The sequence below is a fragment of the Clarias gariepinus genome, chromosome 14 (genome assembly GCF_024256425.1).
Source record: "Clarias gariepinus isolate MV-2021 ecotype Netherlands chromosome 14, CGAR_prim_01v2, whole genome shotgun sequence".
In the NCBI taxonomy this organism is placed as follows: Eukaryota; Metazoa; Chordata; class Actinopteri; order Siluriformes; family Clariidae; genus Clarias; species Clarias gariepinus.
The window spans coordinates 29,136,331-29,149,103 of record NC_071113.1 but is presented as its reverse complement, the minus strand read 5'-3'; the positions used below and the strand labels follow the sequence as shown (position 1 = coordinate 29,149,103).

Below are 12,773 nucleotides of genomic sequence, written 5' to 3'. Positions count from 1 at the left end.
ATGCATGTGGGAGTCTGACTATCTATCTATCTATCTATCTATCTATCTAAAACTGATCTCCACAGGTAATTATAAAACCCCATCCACTGGCAGAAACCACAACGTACAATCCAACTGTTTGACACATTTATTGAAATATGAACATCATTTTCTTGCAATCCAGCAAAGCAAATGAAGAAAAAAAAGAAAAACATAAAGGTTTAAGTAACAATATTGTATTAAACCTTCATATTTCTTAAACTGCTGCACAGCCACAACTACATCAGAATCACAGCATTGGCGTAAAGACGTATCTGTGGTTATGCAATTGTTAGTTCATTTAACACACACATACACACACACACTAAAACACACACACACACACACACACTTTGTCTGATTGGCATCTCAGTGTCAGAGCTTTCCTGTTACATTCGCTGTGTATAACAACACCAAGACATGTTTATAAACCAGAAGGAAACAAAAAGAGAGGAAATATAAATGAAAAACACCAACATGGCTTGGATCATCTCAGTCGAGCCCAAAAGTATGAATCATCATCAGTAACGTGGCTCTTCTGCTTTCACTGATGCTGTTTATATCGGGCTACGATCCAACAGTTTACACTCACACCGCCCCCCAAAAACACACACACACACACACGCACACAAAAAAAAAAAAATTTAAAGAAATAGACATGCTGATTACATCCCTGCACAGCTGCCCAGAAAATGAGCAACAAAGAAAATGAACATTGACCCAAGAAAAGCAGGCGGAGTTATGTGCAGCTTTTTTACTGTTGTCAAGAGTAAAGAGGCAGAGATGGAGGCTGAACATCTGTATGTGACTTATCTGGCCTGATATGAATCTCTCTCTCTCCCTCTCTCTCTCTCTTACACACACACACACACATTCACACACACAACAGCTGTCCAAATAAAGCAAAGATTTCCATGCAACCCAACAAAGCATGGTCCATCATATCCATCTTTCCTGCACAAATGTATTCCCCAAAATGACAAAAATATACACGCCCTACCCTGTAAGAGGAAATATTTGGCCATGACAAGAAAGGTAAAGAAAGACTGGATATTTCTAGAAGAAAAAAAAATCACTCATAATCATACTTTTTCTGCAAACGCTTCTGTGTATGCATGTTACGTAAACCTGACACGATATATTATGTTGCTTAAAAACAGAATTAATAATGTGAAGATGACGATGTCATATTTAGAGGAGCAGTCTGTCATATCCCGAGCCCTCTGCTGTCAGTGGGGTGAACTGCACTTGCAATAAAAACGCAACTGATGGACTTAATGACATGTGAGTTGCCTTTTAAGGGGAAGAATCGGGCGGAGCTGAGGCGTACTGGTTAAGAGTTAATTCCAGGGACAGAAAAATAAAAGTAAAATAATAATAATAATAATGTTTATTTTCCTTTGCCATCTTATTATTATTATTATTATTATTATTATTATTATTATTATTATCATTTTATTAAAGGGGTCAGGGCTAGGCAATACTTATTTGGAGCTAATTCCATGGCCAGAACAATAAAAACACAATCTGTAAAAAAAAGTCTCACTCATCTTCCATACCTCTTTATCCTGTATTCAGGGTCGCGGGGACCGGGAGCCTACCCCAGGAGGATTAGGGCACGAGGCGGGGTACACCCTGGACAGGGTGCCAATCCATCGACACACTCACACACTCATTCACACACTATGGGCAATTTTGGGAACGCCAATTAGCCTAACCTGCATATCTTTGGACTGAGGGTGGAAACCGGAGAACCCGGAGGAAACCACCCCAGCACGGGGAGAACATGCAAACTCCATGCACACAGAGACGGGAATCGAGTCTGGCCGGGAAACGAACCCGGACCCTGGAGGTGCAAGGCGACAGTGCTAACCACTACACCACCGTGCCGCCATCTGTAAAAAATATAAATATAAAATTAATTTTAAAAGGTAATATTGCAAAATACAAATTTACTAAGATCACCTTTAAATTATATAATGATTACAACTTTGTAAAACAATTACAAAACGCAGCTTTTACAGTAAGTGTGTTTTTCTCATTCCTTAAAAAGATTTTAACTTGATCCTTAACCACAAAGGAATTTTAATGAATCCTGCAATAAATTTACTCTGAAGCACAGTTTGACATTCGTCTCGACACATAAAACACCCATGCATATGCAGTTCTGCGATTTTAGAAACATCAAGGCGATTAAATCATTTCTCATTTCACACCCACGAGATTAAAGCTTTTTCGTAAAATCCGACTCATGAATGAATTTAAAGCAAAACCAGCCAGGCTGCGCGAGTACAATAACGTCTGCACACATAATGATTTCGTATCGCTTTTTCAGCATATCATGCTTTAGCTAGTTTTATATCGCGTGTACACACGTTTATTCAGAAACAAAGAGAAAAAAATAAAGCAGTGTTTGGGTCGCAGTGACGTACTGTATCACAGAACCGCTTCACAAATCCTTATTGTTTTATATATATATATATTTATACTTTCCTAGAGTACAAAAATATTCCCGAAGAGTACAATCGAAGATGCTACAGCGTGTGCCGATAATAACTGAGAATAAATCTGATTTAAAATGAATGTGGTGCGAGGTGCTTTGTTGGCTGATGATACCTGACTCACTGAACTGATGCTGAAGTGGTGTTCGAGTCAAACCGGGACTATATCATCCCAAGCTACACTAATGCACTTATCCCAGTGATTCACTAGTGCTTGGACACCATCAAGGTAGAAAGTTTTCCCAGTAAGCCAGAGCCATGATCGGACCGGCGGCTCCATCTCTGAAACGCCGGCCTCCCAGGAACTCCCATAATGGCTTTTCCAAACATGTAAAAATGGTTTGTAGCAAGGCCAGGACTTTACTGGGGATGTGGAAAAAACTCCCAGCTGAGCTCCTGTAATGTGCAAGTGGTGTTGGTGTAAGATTGTGTGTACAGTTCACACACACGGGTGCGTCTCTTCCGCAAGTTGGCGACGTCAGTTTGCAGTTCGCTTTCTACACCTTCATTCACCAGTAACAAGTCCCAGTTTGACTCGAACGCCCCTTGTAATTAGCGTTTAATAAACATTACACATTCGTATGAATGGGATATCGGATAAGATGTCCCAGAGGCGGAGGATGTCAGCGTATAAACCTGAAACAATCACTAAAACCAGTCGCAGTTAACGATTTCAATGTATTTTCTATTGACTCTGCTACCTATTATACACCATGCTGTACAATAAACATGTAATAATAATGGCACATACACTCCTTTATTGATATTATGGCTCATAAATTGTCTGCTGGAAATTTATTGTAATAATTTCTTGATGCGTTTACATGAAAATCTGCTTAGTCTCGAAAAATTGCAGTCATTTGTACACGATATCTTACTCCAGACTCCTCAGACATTTTCCATATTAGGGAAAAGTAATAAGCTTTAAAATATTATCACTGGTTTTGAGACTCTGAGATTTAAATACGGATGCAGATTTTATTTTTCTTTCATATTAATGCTTTGAAAGAAGGTAATTCTAAAAACAAATCCATCATTTATAAGGAAGAAAGAAACAAAATGATTATACATTCCATTAGAAGAAAAGTATTGGCACCCTATAATCGAAATAGGTCTTTACGTGTGTCTGTGTTAGCTGCGTTGGCCGAGCTGCATTATTGGTAGATTTAGCGCTTGCCTTGACTTTCATTACAGGCTTCCATTACTTAATTATTATTTGTTTTGTACCCGGTGAAGTTTTGTGGGTGTGGTTAAGGGTAAAATATCTGTCCTTAATGCACTGTTGTGCTGTGAGCGGCCATGATGATTTGATGTCACTCTGTAAACCAGATGGGAACTCCCAGTTCGGAAGACTATCCTTAGTTGACGAGGAGCTTTTTTTATTGGACTTTTACTAATTACTGTTTAAAAATTGCATAATGGTTTATTGTCGTCCATTTATGTATGTAGGAAACTTTTAAGAATTTCCCTGTAGGATGCTAAAGAAACTGCGATGTTTAACCACCTCGAATGCAAAGATATATAAATTACAATTTAATATCAATTAAAAAAATTATTTAAGTGTCAGTGTGGCCACTCAAAAGTACTGCAATATATTAAGACCCATATCTATATTAAATATCGACTGTTATATGAAATAAATATATGTTATGTTAACACCTTAGCTAATAAGTGTCATTTAGGTCAGCCCTTTAAAAAAAAATTGTTTTACGCCCAATAAAATAAAGAAAATCACAAAAACATTTCTCACTTTACTTATTTCGATTTTTCAATTATATTTTCTAATTCTAGAGGACTGTAATGTAATATTTTAACCGTTGCTACGGTGACAAGGCCCGAATCGTGACAGCTAGACGACTGGATCAGAGCGTCTCCAAAACTGCAGGACAAACCGTAAATAATCAGGACAAACCAAAAGTAATCCAGTGACAGGGTCATGGTCGGCCAAGGCTCATGGTGCACAGGTTATAAGTGTGAAGGTGGCAAAGTGGGGATGTACTCAATATTAGGTGGAGACGAGGGCGGGGACGGGTTGGGGGTTTAGGGTGGAGTCACAATGTTATGCCTGATTGGCACATGTGCTCATAGATTTATTTTTTTTCCGGTTCACCCAGAATATCTAACTTCTGTATGTAATGTAGAGATTATGATGGACGGCTGAGGAAAATAGAGAACGTAAATAAAAACAGAAAAAATACACACAGTGATTATTGGATAAAAATGGCCATGTCGTGCTTTCCTTAGCAAACACAAACACACACACACACACACACACAGGTAATTTCTGTTGAATCTGTACCGCTTATACTGTACACCTCAGACCGTAATGCTTATTGCAGTAACCTGAATCGTGAGCGAGAACCGGTAAACAGGAGGGACAAACAGGACACACATTTTCCTCCAAATCTGAACTAATGCGGCATTCGCAAACAGAAAGCTACCACGGCTAACACTGAGGCTGTGAAGCGACGGCGTGTCTGTAACACACTCCCCCTTTCTTCGGCGTTATGACAGCAGGCACGCAGCGCAGCAGAATGGAAGTGCATATATTTATGTATGGATATATAATCTACAGTATATATCTTTCACTTTTTCTCTCATCTCTGCATATATACGACGGGTGGAGGAGAAATTCCTCATTCATCTTCTCTCTCGGTTCCCTCAAGGGTGCATCGGTGATGACGACGAGGACGATGAGGATGAGGATGGTTAGAACAGGCGCGCTTTCTTCTTCAGGTCGTTTCTCTTCCACAGAGCCAAGCGGTCGAACTGTGCGATGGTCATCCGGAACACCTGGAAGAACTCCTCTGGGGACAGGTGTCTCTGAAAGAGAGCCAGCGGAGAGAAAATGCATGAATGATTTTGTGATTATAGTAATCAGTGTGTGGGCGTGGCCTGTCCAACCTTTTTTTTTTAAACAGACATGAGAGTTTGAATAAGTTGTAGATTGTTTAAAGACATAACGAAAGTAATGTATCAAATTGATAAAAAAAATCCTTTTTGCCAGTGCGAAGTGTGAACATGGGGTGGCATAAGTCAAGATGCTTAACAAATAAATAATAATTTAAAATAAATAAAAAAATAAAATAAATCCCTTAATTTTATCACCAAAATAAATAAAGAGATAAATAAAACCCTAAATGCTATCACCAAATTAAATAAATTAATAAAGAAATCCCTGAACTTTATCACCAGAATTAATAAATACATTTCTAAAATCTATCACCCAAGATGAATAAATAAATAAATAAATCCATCCCTGAATTTTATCACCAAAAATAAATAAACAAACAAATAAATAAATAAATACCTATTTTTTTACCAATTGTTTTATAAATAAATAAATAATTTTTATCACCAAAAATAAATAAACAAACAAATAAATAAATAAATCCCTATTTTTTAACCAAAAATAAATAAATAAATAAATTAATTAATTAATTTTATTAATTTTATCATCAAAATATTGGTAGTATTAAGTAAGTAATATTATATTACTTAATATAATCATATTTAAATATAATTATAGTTATATAATATAGCTATATATTTTATATATACTGTAGCTTATAGTTTATATACAGCTTATAGCTATACCCTTTTTTTAATTAACCTATTGTTGGCTCTTTGTGTTAACTGCACACTGCCACCTAGTGCCTGGATGTCCTAAATGTTCAAATAGTAGGCTAATGAACAGCTTAGTGATTTTCCCTTTCAAGACCAACTTCCATATTTCCAAACGTACATTTACAAATATGTTCAATAATATTTTGATTGGTATAATATTCAAATTTTTAATATTATATTAAACATTTTATCAAATTACAATAATGTCATACTATAAAAACACAACATGCAGTGCAGGTCAACTATTAGCACTCACTCACTCACTCACTCACTACAGCGCTGGCTCTGTATAGGGTTGCAGGGCCCCTATCCCAGGGGCCTAAGGGGTATGAGAAGGGGGAGACCCCGGAAAGGGTCCCAATCCATCACAATGCACACTCACTATGGGGATTTGGGAACACCAATTAGCGTTCTAGTCTGCATGTTTTTGGTCTGTGGGAGGAAACCGGAGTACGCAGGGGAAACCCAACAACATGCAAACTGCATGCACACAGACCCTTAGGAAGGGCTCGAACCCACGATCCTGGAGGCGCGAAGCTACAATGCTAACCACTACACCAACATACTTATCAATTTTAATCAGAAAAAAACAAATAAAAAACTTTGGAACTTTGGACTAATGAAAATTTTACTTAATATTACATTTTGTTTAAGACAGATAAAAAAATACGTCCTTTTTGTCAGATGTTCAGGCAGACATACTGTAGCTAACATTTTAATCTTTAATATTTATATTTCCCACAACAGTTATGTTTAATATTAGACATCGTTTTTAATATTTATATTTGTTATTTTGGGGAGATTTTTTTTCTGTGGATTTCTATCTAATCCAGAGAGGGTAGAGGCTATCATGCTGTCTCCGAGGCATGTGAAGCTGCCGAGGACATCTGTTTTCGACCTGCTGCTCAGGCACCATTACAGCGTGGTGTAACATGCTTGGAGTAAAGTGCTATCTGCCTCTTTTACTTTTGCACGTCACAGACACCTCTGATTGGCTTGTGCCACCTCCTTCTCATGAGAAAGTCCAAAGAGAGAGTCCAATCTGCTCTCTAGACTCCCGGCAACAGACGGCTGTAGCATCACCCGTCCAACTACAGTATAGTCAAAATATCACCTGTGCATGTAAACTTGCAGAGTTTTGCTGGTGTCACTAAATGCAAATGTATCATGAACTCTCTTTGATCAACGTTAGGATAATCAGCCTTTCCGAAACTTTTCCAAATTTTCCATTAATTCGTAATGCAGCCTGATGTTAGTCAGTAAGCCTTCCCACTCTCACTGCTGCAGCTCGGGTAACAAACCCCAGACGTACCGGTGCACGTCCACGCTCTCTGTTTCAGTTCCTAAAGAGTTAACTAAAACCTAATCAGCTCGGATCTCTGGAGCAGATTTTTCTACTTACACATCTGCATGCAGTGAACTTCCCTCTGGATTAAAGAGTGGAACAGATGACACGGTGCACGGTGATGACGCTTACAGCAGTCTGTCCACAGAACTTAACTCATAACTTACTGCAGACCTCCGGGGCCTTTGTGTGAGTGAGCGGGTGTGTGTGTGTGTGTGCAAGTGTGTGTGGTTTTATAGCTCCATGCCTACATAACAATGACATTTGGGGACGTTTGGCTTTTGTTTTTCCCCTCTTCAAAACACGCAGCTCTCTGTTTTAGCAGAGAAAGGGGAGTGTGTGTAGGGGAGTGTAGAGGGTGACTCCACCAGAGTTACACCAGGGGTATGAACTAGATTCGAGGCATCAGTTAGCGTTTGTTAGCTCGCTCCAGGCCGCAGGAGGTAGAATAACAGCGGAGTGTGGCTTTTACGGACGGCTAGAAAGATGAAACTGCTGGAATCATGAGGCTTTCGTAATTCTCGTCAGGGTGTTGTCAGCGTTTCTCCGGAGAGGCTGACGGTATTCCCTCTCACAAGAAAAAACAATCTCGTATTCTAACCCAGGGTGGAAACACACACACACATACACACACACACACACACACACAGCAAACAAAGAGCTGATAACCTGTCGGCTCATAATTCACTCCTGAAAACCAGAATCAGAACCACAACCTTTGACCCCTGATAACAGTTTGACGCCGTCCACCCGCCTCACCAGCGTATTTAACTCCACATTGCATGAACCTTAAACGTCTCCCAAACGTGCGTCCTCCATGCTTGGCTTTCTTTCTGGTTCACTCCTTTTCCAAACACGCTGTTTCAGTGTCTGTGGCTTTAAACCTAAGTTTTAAATCCAGTCAGAACCCACGGACTGGAAACATCTACTGTATGTTCACGACGTGGCATTTCCCACCCGTTTTCAGTCTTCTCCCACCCCATTTCTGACTAATAGGATAAGGAGAACAACATCTGTTAGAGCGTTAATTCACATCAACATTCTAAATATTTATCGACATAAGATATATATATTAAAAAAATACTAAGAACTGAAGAAGACCAGATCAGTCGTTAGATGTTAGCAGATAGCTGATAACCGCTAATGGCTAACCTGCAGTAGCCCTTCTTAAGAGCTAAAAAAAAATCTAGGTTAGCCGTTATTACTGGCTATGCGAGTCAGTAAATGAAACCATGTTGTACTTTTGTATACGTAAGAAAGCCTTTTAGCTTATCTTTTCAGTTAGCTGCTAACCAATAATGGCTAATCTATCCTTTGATAAGAGCTAAAGTTAGCTAGATTACCCCTTAGGGGTTAGCCGCTAACTGCTAAAATCAAACATAGATAAAACATAGAAAGTTTCTCTTTTGAGAGATGGCTTGGTTAGGTGTTAGTGGGTATCTGTTACCTGCTAGCTTAGCCTTGTTTACTGTAGCTCTTAAACAGAGGGGGCGGAGTTAAGCTAAAGAATCAGGTTTCTAAATATATAAGGTCAGAAAAACAGTTTGGATGGAATAAGCAACAGGTAATTAAAAACCTAATAAGGACAAACAGCAGGAAATTCATTCTGGTTCCTTTTATTTGGCGTAATCACGCAGAAGCCTTTCGACTGGGCTTTGAGCTTGAACCCTTTGACACGCGTTATAACCCCAGCTCTGAACGCTTAAATTAGAACCATGCATATCGCACATACTATAATATACACAGTGCAGGTCAAATAATGCAGTTAATGTGATATAGTGATGATCAGAAAACATCACTACCTGAGTCATCGAATAAAACACCTCCCTCCGTTAGTTGGTTAAATCCCATATTATTGGCTTTTGCTATAACGCAGTAACGAGAAACAGGATTAACTAATCGGGACCATGTTTCTTTTTATTTTCTTTGAAAGCCAGCGAGGGCTTTACTCCAGGAGAAAAGGAAATGCATTTAACACTTTTCTTATCTTATGTTCATTATTTTCACTGGAACTACTGCTTTTAACGTTATTAATTTAATATAGTTTATGTAAATGATGAACAGTTCTGATGGCCTATGAAGAAGAAGAGATGATAAAAGCTTGACCTTGATTTAGACACTGCAGCTGAAGCGAGAGACCCACCAGGAACTCGTGACAGAATATGATGATGATGATGATGGTGATGATGATGATGATGACTCAGCTTTTCTTGGATAGCTGCAGTGTGACTCTGGATGGTAAAATATGACCTCTAATCCATAAGCAGAACAAATAAAAACGGCTCATGGATCTAATAACAATTTGTTTGCTTGTTTTTTTTCAGACTGGAGATGGACCGGTTACTCAAACCGGTTTGTTCCAGAACTGTTTCTGTTAGAGGGATACCGGGACGAAGGGATAAATTATAAATGAATTATGAAGGAAAGAAGACACATGAGTATCACAGTGAAGCTTCATGTACATGATGAGGTTTTAGGTTTCATTCCAAATAAATGTAGAACAAGATGGACACCTGTGTTGAGGCAATCCGTTCCCACCAGTCCTGATCTACGATCATGACATCATGCCAGGATGTCACGGTCTAGTACTGTATATCCTCCAAAACAACCAGGAAACTTCTGCATGGGGTAATAATTCAATACACAAATGTGCACTAAGCAGAAAGTGTACAGACAGTCTACAGTACTGCTGTCCCGGTTTTACCCTGCGCCTCACCAGGGACGATGGCGACGAACTCTCTGAGATGGTAATAGGAAGAAACCTTAAGAGGTCTATCATCCTCATTCAGGTGATAACGGATAGCAGGGATTGATCTGCACCATACTGTGTGTTAGGAGGCTGGAAGTTCAGTATAACAAATGTGTTTAAGTTAAAATGGAGTCCAGTTGGTTATTGGAGGCTCAGGTAGACTGCAGGAAACTCAAGTCCTGAACTATCGAGCAACTGCAGTCACAAGTCCTTCGAGAACCGCTGTCAGCATCAGCCGAGGCCAGGACCGTCTTCATGGTAAAGTGGAACCGTCCCCAGTCACCACACGCATCCCAGACAGACCACACGGGGTCTCCATGTGACCAGATCTCCAACCAGGATGAGTCAGACAGGTCCAGAGGGAATGTTTAGGCTCCTACACCAATCACTTATAAAATTAACAGTAGAAAGGCACCAGAACACCCAGTGCACCGCAGCCTGCTGCATACGGGGCCCAGCAGGCAAAGAGCCCACCGACCCGACCCATGGATCGGACAAACAAATCCCATCCACGGAGTCTCCCAAACCCACAGGACCCGAAGCATGTCTGAGTGTCTGGCACCAGGATATTGGTTCCACAACACGACCCCAAAACCACAATGGACCACTGAAACCTACAGTAGGTGGTTTAAATGTTCATGTTATAACTGATCGGTCTATGTACAGTATGTTGACTTCCCAGCATCCCGAGTTCAGTTTATTTATGCTAATTTCCAGTTTTTAATTACCAATGGCTTCTACATTTAATTAAAGTTGCACATGATGGTTTTTGTTGGGCGAATTCATTTAAATGGTTGAAGTGGTTAAACGGTTGCTCATTTAAAGATAGTACGGTGAGGGGCTTCAGCGTAAACACAACTATTAAGTACGGTAGACTGGAATAATGAGTTTGGACTGTTTAAGAGTCACTGTACCTCTAGCCTGGTGCGGTCCACATCACGTGGCAGCTTCACTCTGACTTTGTGTGTCACAGCCAGCATGCCATATGGGTACACCTGTAAACACACACACACACACACACACACACAGAGCAGTTTATTTATTCATTCATCTTCTATACTGCTTATCCCGTATACAGGACGCCTGGAGCTTAATTAAGAAAACGAGGCAGAGTACACATAACAGTTAACTTGGGACCGCCAATTAAACTAATCAGCAAGCTATTGGAGAACCTGGAGGAAACCCACCAAGCACAGGGAGAACATACAAACTCCACACACACACACCGACCTGAGGCGGGAATCGAACCCTCAACCCAGGAGGTGCGAGGCGACAGTGCTAACCACTACACCATTATGATACCCAAGTGCAGTTTAATGTCTCTTATATCGCTTTAACCTGCAGTAAAATCAATCTCACTAGAAATAAGACTCACCTTGTACTCTGAGAAAGGAAGCCGAGGCAAAGATGAAAAAAGAGAGAGAGAGAGAGAGAGAGAGAGAGAGAGAAACACACACACAAAAAAAATCAATTTTATTTGAATTTTTATCCTGGGACAATTCTCAAAGTAATAATAATCCACAGTATTTGTGAGATAGATATTATACCTCTCATCGCCCCCCAGCTGGAGTCTTGGTCATCCTCTCCAAGATCAGCCGCCTAGAAAGAACGAAACGAAATATAAAATCAATTAATTCAATGACTGAAAGCTACAAGTGTGTGCAAGCCATGGAAACCATCTCCCAGAGGTCCCCGCTTTCATTTTCTGAGGTCAAATGTTACGGAATAACTCAAACGCTGCCTGTTATATATTAAAAACTTTGGCACAGGACACTGAAAATGGCCAACGCGGTGCCAAAACTTTCGAAATACATGCTAGTTCAATTATTCTGGAAACAACGGGTGTCATTTTATGTTTAAAAGGAAGAAAAAAAGTAAAGTAATGTATGTTTTAAGGGGTAACACTGTAGACCGTGGGCGGGATGCTGCCACCTAGTGTAGGACAGTGTACAGGAGTGGAGGACGGCGGTCTCAGCGTCTCTTAGGGGACATCAATATATATATATCCAAACATTCCTCATGGCCCCCCCCCAGGGCAGACAGACAGTATTCTGTGGCATCGAAGAAACAACATTACATCCTCAGGACAATCGAGTCAGCGCATCTATTTTCGTGATCCGTGTGTGCGATTAGAGAGCGTTTCATGGTGCTTGTCCTCACATCTGCATGACTTTAATAACCAAACAAGAGTCATTAAGGCTGACGTAATGGGTACGTGACCACAGATGTTACACCCAGATGTGGAGAGCGAGAGAGAGAGAGAGAGATTGTGAACAGATGTAGAAACTAGATTATGTGTCATCTCACACCTTACACCACGTCTCACACACACAGCAGGATGAGAGTAGGACATGGAGGAGCCTTTACCTTGTAGATGCCATTATGTCCGTAGCCTGGTAGAGAAGCTGACTTATTGTAGGGGAAAACTGGAACAGAGAGGAGACAGGAGGTGCTTTGGTCTAGGCTCTTAGACAAGAATAATTACTTGAAGAAAAAGAACTGATCACTTTCTGTCTGGGTTTATCGATCAGCT

At 40.1% G+C, this 12,773-nt stretch overlaps 1 protein-coding gene across 1 annotated transcript in view; it reads right to left on the bottom strand.

Annotated features, from left to right (window-relative positions):
• Nucleotides 1-1,475: 1,475 nt before the first annotated feature.
• The window catches only part of ablim2 (actin binding LIM protein family, member 2), a 79,037-nt gene continuing 67,739 nt past the window's right edge, over nt 1,476-12,773 (bottom strand). The window contains exons 19-23 of the mRNA XM_053511829.1: nt 12,608-12,666; nt 11,788-11,839; nt 11,616-11,623; nt 11,155-11,235; nt 1,476-5,342 (exon numbers count right to left, since the gene is read on the bottom strand). Of these exons, the coding sequence (XP_053367804.1) occupies nt 5,229-5,342; nt 11,155-11,235; nt 11,616-11,623; nt 11,788-11,839; nt 12,608-12,666 (314 nt within the window). The 3' untranslated portion in view covers nt 1,476-5,228. The remainder of the gene's footprint in view (nt 5,343-11,154; nt 11,236-11,615; nt 11,624-11,787; nt 11,840-12,607; nt 12,667-12,773) is intronic.